This window comes from Bos indicus, chromosome X (assembly GCF_029378745.1).
Source record: "Bos indicus isolate NIAB-ARS_2022 breed Sahiwal x Tharparkar chromosome X, NIAB-ARS_B.indTharparkar_mat_pri_1.0, whole genome shotgun sequence".
NCBI classification, from domain to species: Eukaryota; Metazoa; Chordata; class Mammalia; order Artiodactyla; family Bovidae; genus Bos; species Bos indicus.
The window spans coordinates 112,875,620-112,892,297 of NC_091789.1; the positions used below are offsets into that span (position 1 = coordinate 112,875,620).

Consider the following 16,678-nt stretch of genomic DNA (forward strand, 5'->3'; position numbering starts at 1 on the left):
AGGAAAAACCTCCAAGGAGAAGAGAAACTCTTCAGCTCAAGTACAGTGATAAAGGTCTGGCTGTTCATCTTCCACTCAAGAGATAATCAGCCTCAATACTGAAATGATGCTCTTAAAATATGTCCATCTCAGTATTTGAACCAGTTGAGATAACCATTTGTAAACAGCATTTCTTACCCTTTTCTTTACCTTTCTCTAGCCAAAGACAATGGAGAAGGCAATGGCATCCCACTCCAGTACTCTTGCCTGGAGAATCCCAGGGATGGCGGAACCTGGTGGGCTGCCGTCTGTGGGGTTGCACAGAGTCAGATACAACTGCAGCGACTTAGCAGCAGCAGCAGCAGTAGCAGCCAAAGACAAAAAAATTACGCTCTTTTAGAAGCAGTCATTCATGCAGGCCTAGTGCTCTGGTTAAAAGAGCACTGGCCTAGTCATCTTCAGACCTGAATTAATACTTGGCTAAGTAGATTGGAGTAACTAGTTCCCTCTTTATTGTCCACATCTGCTGGTTGATCAGGCTTTTACTGTACTTTATCAGTGATCATTTCTGAGGCAATATCAGTGATCATTTCTGAGGCAAGTGTGAGTTGTGTATGTAGAATCCATTGAATTACAGTTTCAAATGAGCACTGTGGCAGAAAAATAAGGTAAGATACAAAGGAGGACCGCAGAAACATCTGCCGCTGCAGACCAGCAGCACTCCAGGTGAGTGTAATTGAAATGTTCTCTATTATTTCACTATAGAAATAATTGATTTCTATACTGTATTTCTATTACTGTATACGTGTAGATTAAAAATAAAATGCTACCACTGAGGAAGGTGCTGTAATTCCATCCTTTCCTTCTTTCCATTGTGAAAGTTATGTGCCCAGTACCTGACACATAACTTATATTTGGTGTGTATTATTCAGTCAACAAATATTTACGTACCAAGCACCAAAAAGAGGACAGAAGCTACCCCAAATCAGGTGGATCTCAAGAAGTTAGGGCTGCTCTCAGTTAACCTCCTGTGGCCCTCCAACCTATCAGGGACTTTAGGTAAGTATAGATTTCTTGAAGGAACACCAGGGAGAAAGAGTTCCTATAACTCTGCCTGAACTGTTGCTTAACAGTATTTGCTGATACCCCTGTGTTCTTGGGCAGATAGTTTTATCTGCCCAATGATAAAAATACGATTTGAAGATGAATCTCTGGCTTTCCTCAGTTCAGTTCAGTTCAGTTGCTCAGTTGTGTCCGACTCTTTGCGACCCCATGAATCGCAGCACGCCAGGCCCCCCATCCATCACCAACTCCCGAAGTTCACTCAGACTCACGACCATCGAGTCAGTGATGCCATCCAGCCATCTCATCCTCTGTCCTCCCCTTCTCCTCCTGCCCCCAATCCTTCCCAGCATCAGAGTCTTTTCCAATGAGTCAACTCTTTGCATGAGGTGGCCAAAGTACTGGAGTTTCAGTTTTAGTATCATTCCTTCCAAAGAACACCCAGGGCTGATCTCCTTCAGAATCCCTTAATTAATAAGAAGAACGTGGCTTTTATACTCTAAGCTATTTCTACAGATTGAACAGAAAATTTATCAGCATAATAGAGTGCTTCAAGTTTGGCACTTCAGCTGCCACCAAGAAAGACAAGGCAAGGGCTTCCCGGGAGTGATAGTGAAATGGTAAATGAGTCATGAAAAGTAAAGCCTATCCAGACAAAGAGTGGGCTGGGCGATGGAAGCCAGGAGAGTGTTTCAGTGTGACTGCAGCCTAGAGTAGCATTGGACTAGATAGAGAGGTGTGAGACCTTCTGTGTTTGTAAAAGATGTTAAACAGGAGTAAGGTTGATCACACTTCGGCTTTTGTGGCATCCTTCTGTCAACAGGATGGAGGGTGGAATAGAAAGGGAGAGGACCAGAGTCAGGGATAGCAGTCAGAAGGCAGTTAACAATTGAAGAGGCAGAGACTGAAGGGGGGCTGGACTAGGACAGTAGGATGGAGAGTTGGAAACGTGTCATTACAAGAGATTTAGGATAGAATTGGAGGGCTTAGAATTGGGTAAAGATACAGAGCTTGGAGGGAGGGAAGAGGCCAAGATTTTCCTGTTTCTGGCTTGGAGAATTGGGAAGAAAGACTTCCAGGCATGGAGGCTGAGAACTGAGGAGCAGGGGCAAACTGAGGAGACTGCCTGGGGCTTTTTCATCCAGGAGATGTTCAATAGACAAATACACATCTGGGTCTGGCACTCAGGGAAGATGCTGAGTGTCACCAGCTTATGCATGTAGTTAAAACTGTGGATTTGAATGAGAGGCAGCATTCAGAATGTGAAAAGAAAAGAGAACTGCGGAGAGAATTCAGGGAAACATGAGTAGGTAAAGGCAGGTTGAGAAAGGGAAGTCTGAGAAGGAGCAAGGGTAAGAACACTTTCTAGGAGACAGGGGTCCCCAAAGCCAAGGAAGAAGGAGCAGTGGAGGGCCACAGGGCTGGGGCAGAGCCCACATTGCATCAAAGAGTGAACTCCAAGAAGTCTGCTTTGCAGAGACATAGAATCAGAACTAGATTTTGAGAAATAAAATATCAAAGAGCTCTGCTGCCATATTTCTCAGGTTAGGAAGGGAGATGTGTATTCCAGAGACTTTGGGGTGAAAAATGCTCAATTTTTATTATTTGCTATTATTATATATGATGATACATAAGAATAGGATATTACTGATGTGAGCTTATCAACAAAAAAGTGTGCAATGCTTTAGATATCAGTAAGGGTTTTTTAAAAACAACAACAACAACAAAAAAACAACTCTGAGGGCAGCCATTACAGTCTGCAAATTATTTGGGCAGAGTCGGTTCAGAGCATGGGCCTGAGTTCCTGTCCCAGCCCTTACTGATTAGTTGAGTGGACACCTGGAAAAGTTTTTTTTAACTTTTCTGAGTTTTACTTCCTTCTTTTAGTAAAGGAAGGAGGGTCTTTTAATAGTTAAGTTAGTTAACATATGGAACATGTTAGAGATACTCAGCAAATGCTAATCTGTTTCACTCTAATTATCCTCTCTGATCACATCAGGTTAGGTACAATGCTATCGTCACGAATCTCCAAGTCACTGGCCGATGTGCATGAATATAGCTTCATGTGCCTGTAAACCTTACTTTTCTTTAAACACAACATAGGAACCCCTCAAAAATTAGCTTATGGATGTAGGTCCATGGGAATGAAATAGATTACAATAATGATAACCCTTAACTATGGGGTGGAGTGAAACTCCTGTTACACACCATACATGAGTCAAATGCTGCCCCTCAGCATTTGAACCATGATGAAGGCTGATGGCATTCACATGATTAGCCTCAGCCTAGAATTTAGATATTAGTGCTGTCAGGGGACCAGAGTTCCCTCTGTATCCTAATTTGTTATCAAATAGTTAAAAAATAAGACACATAAATTACAATCATGGATCATGTGTTTGTTTAAGATAAAGAGGAAGATAAATCTTCTAAGGAAAAACAGGGGGAAATACTAGAGTAAAGCTGAGAACAAGAATAAGATTACATTCCTTTTTTCAGGCCTCTTTTCAGAGTCTTAATGTAATGTATTTGCTGCTGGAAATATAGGGTTAGCAATGAAGTAACAGATTGGCACATAGAAAGAAGGGGAAGTTTAGAGATAATGGTGTCATTAGAAGCAAAGAATTGGGAAGTCACAACTGGCAGCCTGTGGGTGCACTCCAGCTGATAGACTTGTTTGGTGTACATAGTGATTTTATAAACATTTGAATCAGATGCCAACATTGAAATATCAGATTTTACATTGAAAACACTTGTTTTGTGGGCTTCGCTTGGAAAACTTGAGTGTCTAAGAGTATCATGCCCGGTGGCCTATAGCCCAGTGGAGGCCTCCCTGACAGGACTTCTTCCCTCTCTTGCTCTGGCTGCCAGGCACCTGGCAGAGAATAAAGGATGTGTTACAAGAGACTAGAACAGAGAATTGTACACTTTAAATGAACTACTTTCTATTGATACGATCTGGCACATGGCAAAAAGTGTCCACGCTTCTTGTTTTGTGACAATCCTCCATGCACACTTGGGATTCTATCTCACTTTTTATAGGATGGACTTCACAAAATCACTTCTGTTTACATACAAATACTTATTTGCTCATGTTATTTTCTCTGTAAACAGACTTTTTCATCTTGATACAGACCCTCCTAGATAGGTGTTGATAAATGTCATTTTTCTGTTTTATAGACAGACAATAAGTAGGTAGATGCCTTGCTCAGGCCAAGAGAGGTGGAGCAAGGCTTAGAAAACAGTGTTTAGATCTTTGTATTTAGTGCTCTTCCCACTCTCCACTCCAGCCTCAGTTATTTCTAGTGTAGTTAAAACATGCACTTATATGTCAGCTCTTCTTGTCCTAAAAAAAAAAAATACCTTGAAACTGAGATTTTAAAATATGCACTTTCCCACCTGATGACTTAGGTATAAAGTTCTATGCTGTATTTTATTTTGTTGTTTGGAAAATATTTTCTATCCTCTGTGACACTGAGGCAAGTCATGAATCCAGAATTGTAGAGCAAAATTTTACACATTATAGTCTTTTTTTTAACTTAAAAAACTCTTTTGAAATTAATACATAGGCAAGTATATATCTCATGCATATATAGTTCAATGTATTTTCTACAAACTGTACACACCTATATAGTCAACATCCAGATCAAGGAAAAGCACAGTGTCAGCTCCCTAGAAGCGCCTCTTCAATCCCCTCCCATCCGCCACCCCCTCCAGGGTGACCACTTGGCCAACTTCTGATTGCAATCTCTAGTTTTTAAAGCATACAGTATATTCATTTCTTAAGGAAACTGAAACCTTTTGAGAAACATTTGGTTTCTTAGTATTTCCCCTAAGAAATGTAAAAACTATTGCCCTGGTCTAGACCAAAGACTGCAGAGACGGCAATGGCACCCCACTCCAGTACTCTTGCCTGGAAAATCCCATGGACGGAGGAGCCTGGTAGGCTGCAGTCCATGGGGTCGCTAAGAATCGGACACGACTGAGCGACTTCACTTTCACTTTTCACTTTCATGCTTTGGAAAAGGAGATAGCAACCCACTCCAGTGTTCTTGCCTGGAGAATCCCAGGGACCGGGGAACCTGGTGGGCTGCCGTCCATGGGGTCGCACAGAGTCCGACACGACTAAAGCGACTTAGCAGCAGCAGCAGCAGCAGCAGACCAAAGACTGCAGGTCCCCTCGCTGTGTCTGACCAATGAAACAAGGGTTCTTTGGTGGGAGCCAGGCCCAGTCACTTCTTCACTGGGGTCCTAGCACAAAGATGATTTCCCGTGATCACTCCAGAATACCTCTTTACATCTAATGTGGTTCTGGTGACAAGAATGTATTTAAACTTTATCCTTTCTTTTTATAAAATGACAGTATTCTGCCAATCTCTCCTAAATTGTTTCAGTTTGAAGGTAAGTGCTATATGTGACTTAAAAGTAGTTGTCCAGATATGTATAGATTAATTTTAAACGTGCTTAATTAAGTGCAAAGTGCTACAATTGATGTGATTTCAATCGCAGATTCATTTTCTAAGAGCTTTCTCAAACTTAGAAAATGATATAGTTCCAACAGTTCTTCATGTAGATTTACATAAAGTTAATGAGTAAAATTGTATTGGGTTGGCCCAAAAGTTCTTTTGGTTTTTAAGGTATAAATAAAAGACACATTTTTCATCTTCACCAAGAACTTCACTGAACAATGTGTTCACTGATTTGTTCCACTATCTTCTTCCATTTTCCAGGCAACTTAATAATTCCATCTTCCCCAAATTTTGTATCTTTTTGAGCAAAAAACTGTTCTAGGTGCCTTTTATAGTTTTTCAGGGAATTGAAATTTTTCCATTAAGAGAATTTTGTAAAGACCAAAAGGGCATCTGAAGGTGCAATGTCTGGTGAATACAGTGGATGAATCAGAACTTCCCAGCCAAGCTGAACAGTTTTTGTGTGGTCATCAAAGAAATATATGGTCTTGCATTATCCTCATAGAAGATGATGTGTTCTCTGTTGACTGATTCCAGACGCTATCGTAGAGTACTGCTTTCAGTTGGTCTAATTGAGAGCAGTACTTGTTGGAATTAATCATTTGGTTTTCCGGAAGGAGCTCATAATAGAGGACTCCCTTCCAATCCCACCACGTACACAACATCACTTTCTTTGGATGAAAATCAGCCTTTGGTGTGGTTGGTGGTCTCTTCCATTCCACATTATCATACAGTATCCACTTCTAATTGCTTACAATTTGTTTTAAAAATGGAATGTTTTTGTTTTTCATTGAGAATTGGATGCAGAAATACAGTCAAGAAGGTTTTTTTTTTTCCACTTATGTGCAACCCAGACATCAAAGTGATGAACATAACCAAATGGGTGCAAGTGATTTTCAACATTTGATTTGATTATTTTGAGTATGTCAGCTATCTCTCTCATGGTATAACATTGATTGTTTTCAATGTTTCGATTTGATCACTATCAACTTCAACTGGTCTGCCTGACTGGGGAGCATCATCCAGCAAGAAATCTCTAGCATGAAACTTCGGAAACCACTTTTGACACACTCAATAATCAATCATTTCTCCATACACTTCTCCATACCTTCTCCATACACTGCACAAATCTTTTTTTTTTTTTTTACATTTTTGTTGTATTTTTACCTTTCTTGAAATAATACAGCATAATATGTTGCTTTTTCCTTCCATCTTCAATATCAAAATGGCTACACAAAAATTCACCAATTTTGATAAGTTTTTTAATGTGTGCTGATATGACAGCCATCACAATACAATCTAACAAAATTGTTTTGAATGAAGTTAAAGACAACTAAATGCTACTAGAGCCATCTTATGGGGAAGAAAAAGAACCTTTTGGCCAACCCAATAGTTTATTATAAAAAAAAAGCAAGATGTCTTGCTTCTAAAATCAGGTAAAGCTCCATGTTTCTTTTCATAATAGCATGATATCCTATGGCTACATTAATACCTTAGTAGACTAGCACAGTTACAATTGACACAGCTCCTAGATTATCCAAACTGTCCAAGAAATGAGGACTTTGATGGGATAGAGCTCACTGCCCCTCCCTCTGGGAGATAAGTGGGCAGAGTCTGAAGTTCTCTGTCTCAAGAGCTCTGTTCCTTTCTAGTTGGCCTTCAGATAATGTACATTTATAAATACATCTACTTATCAGACCTAAGTCTTAACTCTAGTAAACTTGTTTCCCATTCTGTTCCAAGGTGAAGTGATCTCTGATTATTTTATTTACTGTCACGTGCATTTGGCTAGCCATAATATGTAAGTCACTTAGAGGGAAAAGCATGCAGAAGAAAAAGAAAGCTTTAGGGAGTCCTTGGTAAAGGGTAGCTACCTTGTCACGAACCCTACCCAGCCCAAACATGTAGCACATCCTTCAGTGTAACTCTCTACCCTGTTGCCTTCTCCTGTATTCCCCTCCTGAGTGCACTACCTCATGACCTTGATTAACCGAAATTAAGGCCTCCCACAGTAACTTCTGAAACTCTTTCTTACAATCTCAAGGCTTCACTTCTGGATTGCTTGTCCTCAGTGGGAGTGCTATCAGGCCATACCCTTAGTGCTACTGGCCTGAGGATGCCACTTACATGTGTTACTGAGGTGTGAAATACATTCTTTCCCTAGCTTGAACTCTCACAATTAATACTTTTTTCCAGGAAAAAAAAAAAAAAGTGAGTTAATTATTAGAGACATTCTTTTCTAACCACCCAATAAAGATTCTGTTGGGTATCAGGCTTCTCCTTAGCCAAATAGCCACTAGGAAGGTGACCATGAGCTGCTAGTTACAGTGTTGAAGGGATATAAAGGACCTATATGGTCTCAGGCAAATATGGCTAAGGTGAACTTTGTAAAAACAGTCTTCAAAGGAGTGAATGGCACAGATTACTTACTGTGTCACCTGTTTTAGGGGCCATTGTGCCTTTAGTGAAGTGCATAAATGAAAAGCGTAGGTAAAAATGTCCAATAAAGACTCCAGTCTCTTAATGACAATAAATAAGCAGTTTCCCACCCAAAACATGAAATGGCAAAAAATATATAATCAATATAGAATAAAGGGTAAAACTAATATTTTCTGCCTTTAACGAGCATTACATGATTTATTATCAGTCTACCAAATCCATAGACAGGTTATTTTATAATTTAGATTAACTGGACAGGAGCCAGATGGACAAAGTTCTGCCTCTGTTTGGTTTTCCATCTGCTTCAAATAGCCAAGAGCAAACCACTTAAACTGCCTATGTCCCTTTATCTTTTTTTTTTAATTTTATTTTATTTTTAAACTTTACAATATTGTATTAGTTTTGCCAAATATCGAAATGAATCCGCCACAGGTATACCTGTGTTCCCCATCCTGAACCCTCCTCCCTCCTCCCTCCCCATACCCTCCCTCTGGGTCGTCCCAGTGCACCAGCTCCAAGCATCCCTTTATCTTTTTCCCAGAATGTAAGTAATTATAGTTACCTCTCTCTTGGATACTGGTGAATTGTACTTCTGAAGTGATTTTAAATCCCTATGTTTTGGGAAATGAACATAGTATATACATATGATTATGTTATGCTACAGTAGCTAGAAAGCTTTTGAACTTCTCTAATATTTAAAAGCATTCTTTTGAAACAGCCCAGAAAGCATTTTGATTTTCTATTTTAACCTTACTGTAGGTGCAGAAAAGAACTTGGGAACCCTAGTCATTGAAAATGTTGAACTAGAGTAACTAACATGTATAAAATCCTTGGTAATATAGTAACTTGATATGGGGCATGGATTATTCAGTATTTTACTTCTTTGACTTTCATATTTGAATTCATAGTCTGTGTGTTCTTTGAAATGGTATAAATTATTTATGACAGCAATATCACATCTCTTATTTTTTTAAAAAAGAAAAGTTTAACTCTTCCTTGATTATCAATTTTGTCACAGGATCATGAACTTTTCGAAAATAACCTGGCTGAGGAAACAGACAAATATACAGAAGGCAAGAAGGAAGATACAGGAGACGATAAGAGTGTTCCTAAAGACGATCACAGTGACACTGACAACTCTGTTAAAAAGGTATTGACAGCCATTAAAAATGTATGATGATATGTGCTTAAATCCTGAGATCCTGCTCAAGAAAAAGCTTATAGGTCTCCTGGTCTCTGCAGAGGGCAGATTCCAACGTCCATGGAGAACAGAAATACTTCTGTGAATGACTTTGTTCATATGCTGTAGGACAAAACAGGCAGATTTATGAATCAGGCACCCTTTGTTTCCCTCTGGCATTCTTTCCACACTTCTTGGTAGCATTCCGTTCTTCAGATGAGTGAAAGGAAATTAATATGGGCCAGTATAGTACACTCTTGAGAAATTAACCACGAGATTCAGCACCAGGTCCTTGAAATGATAAAATTACAACATTAGCAGCCCAGTACTAGCGGCAGAAATGGGATGTGTACATGCACACATACATGTGTATTTTTACATGGCCGTGGACAAATGAAAGTTGTTCACGGCAGTGTTTGAGGTTGTGATTGATTCTGCACAGATGTGGTCTGGGAGAAAGTATTTATAGGAGGAATGGGAGGAGGCCTCCGTGAGGAAAAGAAAGTAATCCTGAAAGTGGAGCTAGAGATGCCAAAACAATCTCTTCCAATTGGCAGATTTCCTCTAGTGACCCTGCTAGGAGACAGGTGGTAGGTTTGAAATCATTCATTTTCTGGATTCATTTCAGAGGTATGGAATTCAGAAACCCAAACCAAATGATACTGTATTGATTCATTTTCATTTCATTTTTTAGATCAGTTCCAAAGAGCTCTGAGTTAATCATGCCATCTCATTAATGAAACACTCTTCTCTCTTTATTTAAATTGATTCCCTTTGAGCTCCACATTCCCCTTTTCCTTAACATAGACAACCATTAAAACATGCTTTCCTTTTATTTGCATATGTACTTGTAAAACATATATTGTTTTGTATGTATGTATTTTTAACTTACGAAATGGTATTGTGCTCTAGAGGTCATTCTCTCCCTTACTTCCTTCTTTTTCCAAGACTCCTTTCACTGAGGGAAAAATACATTCTAGCAGTTGTTGTTTTCTTTCAGAATAAGGGGAAAATTCTGTTTTATAAGGAATATTTATGAGTTCCAGCTATGGTGGTCCCTGAAATTATTTAGCATAGAATTCATTAAACTCCAATTTGACATTATAAAATGTTGAGCTAATTCATATACCAATCAATGTTCCTGAATCTTCTTTGAGTAGAATTCTTGAATATACAGTTCTTGTTAATCATACAGTTTTATGCTAGCGAAGGATATTAGCAATTATCTAAGGTAAGAGTTCAGCAAAGAGAAGTAATTGTCACACGTTTATGTTATTAGCTAGAGACCGACTCTAGAACTCTGCTTAAAACCAAGACTAGGTTTTCTAGCCCAGCACAAATATGTTTTTTATTATATTATTTCTTTATTGTTTATAGGATGAAAAAGTCAACCGAGAGGAACGAGCCATTCATGAATACAATGAAAATCCAAAAGGTGTGAGCATATTTGACTTCGAAAGTATACTTTTAAAAAGGCTAGATACATAGCATACTACGTTCATGTGTACCTACAGGTATATATATACTGTGCTGTGTAACTAAGCACATAGCTTACACACATGTATTCTATTGTACACTTTTTATTGTCACATGACCCTCATAAGCTATGAAATATGTGGTACAGTATTATGTGTTCTCATTGATCACCACCATAGCTTCTTTACATGGAAATATTCCCATTGCTCATGGCTGCTTATGTGTCAGTGTTAAGTGATTTAGAACAGCCTTTTTACAGCTTGTTTTTTTCAGTCAGTACTATGAAGTCGGGCATTTGTCCCAGATCCCCATTTATATGTCTGGTGAGCACTGCCAGACCCTGTCACCAATGTCCATGCTGGCCTAGAGCCACAGCAGGCCATCCAGTTATTTCCCCCAGAGCCTAGACATGAGTCTTTGATGGTACCACAGGCGTTTCAGAGGAATCCTTTCCCAAGCCTTGCTGCTGGTGTCAGAGAACAGGTGCCGCAGAACAGAAGAGACTGTGACTGCCCTTGAGACCTGCAGTTTCTACACCCAAACCATTGGTGTTTTTGCTCTATGAGCCCTATATTATTTTCCACACCATAACATCACAGTGTGCTTTTGCTGCAATGTCATTACAAATAACTCTCTATAGTAGTGCATATCTCATCTGAATTTAAGCAAAAGAAAGAATAGTTCCCCTAATACTTTTTTCCTTCTAACTTCTGCAGAAAGATAGTAAGTTTTAGAATATTTTAAGCAAAATGTTAAAATATTTGTCATTGCTAAGTATTCTACACCCTATAACCTAATATGTTAAAAAGAAATTAAAGATTGAGGCTGTTGATTATATAAAATTAGAAGGATGCACATGCTTCATGAGTATACTTGCAAGATCATTATTCAGCTATGTAACATATGGATTAATTTGAAACACCAAAAAATATAACATGTCCATTTGGGTACAGATAATTTCATTACAACTAAGTTTATTATTTTAAAAGGTACTTTATATTTTACTTTATATCGTCCCTAACATTTACAGTTGTCAATGGCAACCCACTCCAGTACTCTTGCCTGGAAAATCCCATGGACAGAGGAGCCTGGTAGGCTTCAGTCCATGGGGTCGTGAAGAGTCAGATACAACTGAGCGCTTCACTTTTACTTTTCACCTTCATGCACTGGAGAAGGAAATGGCAACCCACTCGAGTGTTCTTGCCTGGGGAATCCCAGGGACGGCAGAGCATGGTGGGCTGCCATCTATGGGGTCGCACAGAGTCGGACACGACTGAAGTGACTTAGCAGCAGCAGCATCTAAACATTTATAGCATTGGTTAGGGCTTCCCTGGTGGCTCAGAGGTTAAAGCATCTGCCTCCAATGCAGGAGACCTGGGTTCGATCTCTGGGTCAGGAAGATCCCCTGGAGAAGGAAATGGTAACCCACTCCAGTATTCTTGTCTGGAAAATCCCATGGACGGAGAAGCCTGGTAGGCTACAGTCCATGGGGTCGCAAAGAGTCAGACACGACTGAGTGACTTCACTTTCACTTTGCTATATTTGGGTACTGATCATCTAAACATTTATAGCATTCATTAGGTCATTCTGATAATTTTGCCTTAACTTTTCAAGAAATACGCAGTTGTCCACTACTCTTTAGTATTACCCCATAATTCATGGTTGATAGTGTTTCACAGAAAGCAGCAGGACTTTTCTTTTTTTCATTAGTTAGAAAAAAATATTTCATAATATATCCTATCATAGGAAATATGTGTGATCGTGCAAAGAGTAGTTCTTCGGAAATCCTGGAAGATAATGAATCAACACCAACTAAAGACATAAAAAAATCGAAGGTAAGTGAAATGAATTTTTCATTTAGTGTTAAGGCCAAAGTATTGAATTGCTTCTTCTACTTTTATATAATGATCCGCATAATTTAACTCCCTTAATATGAGTTTTGGTGGCCCAAGAACATGTGATAAATTCCAGGTGATGTTTCACGTTTTTAACGTGCCTATTTACTTATTGGACATTATGATTCAAGATTATGATTCAAGTTGCTCTTCCAAAATGTAATAGCATGTTCCTTTCAACCATCCCATGCATACTGATTCATCATACAGGAAAAGATACATTAAAGAACTCTATTGCTTAATTATAAGAGTATACTTGAAAAAAAAAAAAAAAAAAAAGAGTATACTTGGAGAAGGAAATGGCAACCCACTCCAGTGTTCTTGCCTGGAGAATCCCAGGGACGGGGGAGCCTGGTGGGCTTCTGCCTATGGGGTCACACAAAGCCGGACACGACTGAAGTGACTTAGCAGTAGCATACTATCCTGAGAATCTAGAAGAGAGTAAGGCTAAGTAAAAAGAAATAGGATGGATTAAAAAAAATTGATGATTGTGCTTAGAAGACAACATGCTACTTCAGTGTCTCCTGACTGATACTTGTTTTGGAGTTTTTACAAGTCTGATAGATAACGTTTCTTCTTCTTGGAAGTAAATTAGCCTTTCCACTTGAAGAAGAACTTGATTTAATCATGAGACCACATTTCCAGGTATAAGTGTTAGAAGGAAATATGGAAGACAAGAAAATGAAAAGCTTTGTTAAATTCTTATTCAACCTTAGGTCTCAGCTTAAATGTCATTTCCACAGAGGCCTTTTGTGACCAACAGCACTTATATAAATTATGTCTCATTATTATTCTCTTACATAGTACCCTTTTCCTTATACTTCTTAGTGTTTGTCACAGTTTGCAATTACATAGTCATTTGTATATTTGTTTACTTTATGTCTGTATCTCCCCACTGGCCTTCAGCTCCATGGGGACAGAAACCATTTTCTATTTTGCTTTCTAGTGGCACACATCACAGTTCCTGGTATGTGACAAATGCTTAATAAATATTTTTGGTTGACAATGAATTGTAAAATGTAAGGGGGTAAGAAAGAGGAAAGAATGAAGGTAAAGCCAGGAGCCATCCTTAGGGTAGTAAACAGTTGTCTTTTGCCATCTTTGTGGGTAATATGGCACTCTGAAATTTCTTTCAGAATTACTTCAGAAATGTCAACAGTTATTTTAGCCCAAATATCCATATTACTATATTTTGCTAATATTTCTTCATGACCATTTTTATCTTTCTAAAAGTATCTTAGAAGTTTGGATTACTGTACCTAAAGATGTCTTTGACCTGGCTCAAAGGACACTTCAGAATAATTATCCTTTTTAGAATCATAATGGGCATCGCTAGAACATTTCATCAGGATTTAGGGACTTTCTAGATTTTCTGTCTAGTAGAACAGAACATTTAACAGATACTCCACCACTACACTTTGTAGCTTTCCTGTGAAAACTTTTTTCAATTATAAAGAGCTCAGGGAGAGAGTCTGGCAAAGAAAATCAGATATGAGGGAGAAGGATGAAAAGTAAAGGAGTCAGGAGACATGAGAACCCAAGGAGAGGAAACGTGAAACAAAGCAGCAGAAAAAAAAAAAACTGAAACACACCTCTGACCAAATGAAAATGCTTATTCTAGAATACATGGTCGAGTTTAGGGAACATTTCAGGCTCTCCAGTCTTCAGCATTGTCGATAGATGGTAGCATTTGAATACATGGGACAGGGGAGGCCTGAGCCAGAGAAGGAACATGGTGTGGCAGGCACCTGTAACAGCAGGCCAAGTGGGGAGCCCTGCCAGCCCACACGACAAAGGTGAGGCCAGGCCAGGATACAGAGTGCCAGGCTGACGAATTCAGTCTTAGACTTGATTCTGCTTAATTTCTCATTTATACCTAATGGAAAAATATAATTCAGTAAGTATACATGACCTTGGTTAAAGAAAAGAAACAAAAAGTAATGAAAATTATATTTTTAAAAGTCAAGCAGTAATAAATATACTTCGAACTTAAAGAATAGGCTGTTATTCTATATATTTTAAAAAGTTAATAGATGATTTGGATGAAATTTTTTTCCAATCCTTCCCACATGATATATTTTAATTTACAATGTCTCTAACCTATTTATACTATCTAAGCCAAACAAATCAAGCTGTTTTTAAAACTTGGGAAATAAATGATGCTTTAACTCATATCAAAATAATTATGTGTTTGAAATTTTACACCCCTTCCCTTAATTAGACAGCCACTTCAAAGATAATCTAAAAAACAAAAAAGAAAAGAACTAATTACACTTTTGGTGTCTGTAAGACAGAATTCACCATTGAATTTTGTTTTGATGATTTTAAATGTTTTGGATAGCCAGGTTAGGACCCATGATTTTAATTGGTGCCAGAGATTTTTGATGATTGTTATATCTGGAAATTGCCAGATACTGCTTTTCCAAATTGTAGCAAATTTGGATGCACAGTTAGCCACTAAGAAAAATGTGTTATTGGCTTAATTTCCACCTAAGTAAGCTAATGAAAAAAGCAGGAAGCTTCTTAGCCATTAATAATAATTCCTTCCCATCAGAAATTAGTTTATTTATGTATTTATTTAGCATATATTTACTGGAGGCCTCTTATGTGCCAGGCACAAGGCTGAAAGCTTCAGATATACAGAGGTTAAAAAACCACTGCTGTCCCTCAGAAACTAGCTAGAACATGGCAGATTCCTGGATAATTCCCCATACCGGTGCACAGTCAGTTGATTTCTTATTAATTGTCATGACCATAAATACAAGAAGCTGAGATGAGAATTTCTCCACCAAAAATCATGTATGTGGGGTCTTATCTTTCCTGATGGCTTCCTTTTCTCTGATACTATGCTTTATTCACCATGGCAGCACAACTCAGCACGTTTGCCCCAAGTACACAGCTTTACTGTGTTGTGAAGAAAATCTTAGGTCAATTACACTTATAGTTTCCTGCTGCTATCAGTTTTCTCGGAGAAGGCAATGGCACCCCACTTCAGTACTCTTGCCTGGAAAATCCCATGGACTGAGGAGCCTGGTAGGCTGCAGTCCATGCTAAGGGTCAGACACGACTGAGCGACTTCCCTTTCACTTTTCACTTTCATGCATTGGAGAAGGAAATGGCAACCCACTCCAGTGTTCTTGCCTGGAGAATCCCAGGGATGGGGGAGCCTGGTGGGCTGCCGTCTCTGGGGTCGCACAGAGTCGGACACGACTGAAGTGACTTAGCAGCAGTAGCATCAGTTTTCTCAGGCTTAATACATGAGAGGATCTCTTTCATACCCACCCAATAATTACTCCCCTGCTTTTTAAAAATAGCTTTATTTAGATATAATTTACCTAAAATGAACTATGCATTTTTGAAGTATGTAGTATGATTAATTTTAACATAATATACACCCGTGAAAGCATAATCACAATCAAGGGTGTGAACAGTGCCATTATGAGCAGACGGTTCTTTGTGCCTCTTTGTAATCTCTGTCTACACCCCACATCCCCATGCCATACTCAGCAAATCACTGGTAACTGTTTTGAGATTCATCCATGCGTGTATCATAGTTCATTCCTTTATATTCCTGAGTGGTGTTCCATTTTGAGTTAATTTCTTACTGTGGTAAAGGTATGGATTGAAGTTCTGGTTTTTTTTTTTTTTTTTTTTTTGCATATGGACAATTATTCTAGCATCATCTGTTGAAAAAAAGAAGCCTATCCCTTCTCTACTGAATTACCTTCATACCTTTTTCAGAAAGCAATTGATTTTTTATGTATGAACCGTTTTCTAGACTCTGTATTCTGTTCCTTTGATCTGTTTATCTTGTGCCAGTACCACACTGTCTGGATGACTATGGCTTTAATATAAGTCTTGAAATCAGAAAGTTAATCCTCCAATTTTGTGCCTTTTCAGACATATTTTGGCTATTCTAGACCTTTTGTACTTAAGCATGTGAATTTTTACAATCAGTTTGTCAGTGACTGAAAAAAAAAATGCCTGCTGAGATTTTGATTTGAAATTGTTTTTGAATCTATAGATAAATTTGGGGAGAATTAATATTTCAACAATATTAAGTCTCCTAATTAATGAACATGACATTTCTCTTATTGATGTCTTTTCAAATTTCCTTTTGCAATATTTTGTTGAATTTTTCTTAACATGAAAGTTGAGGTCACTGATTTGAGACCTTTCTT

The 16,678-nt window shown here is 38.5% G+C and overlaps 1 protein-coding gene across 3 annotated transcripts in view; it reads left to right on the forward strand.

Annotated features, from left to right (window-relative positions):
- Positions 1-16,678, forward strand: part of RPGR (retinitis pigmentosa GTPase regulator) — a 74,698-nt gene that overhangs the window by 38,391 nt on the left and 19,629 nt on the right. For all 3 annotated transcript variants that reach the window (XR_011565335.1, XM_070784529.1, XM_070784530.1), the window contains 3 exons: positions 8,965-9,096; positions 10,504-10,561; positions 12,349-12,437. Coding sequence is in view for 2 of the 3 variants with exons in the window: in XM_070784529.1 (XP_070640630.1) it covers positions 8,965-9,096; positions 10,504-10,561; positions 12,349-12,437 (279 nt within the window). In the remaining variant the exon portion in view is untranslated. The remainder of the gene's footprint in view (positions 1-8,964; positions 9,097-10,503; positions 10,562-12,348; positions 12,438-16,678) is intronic.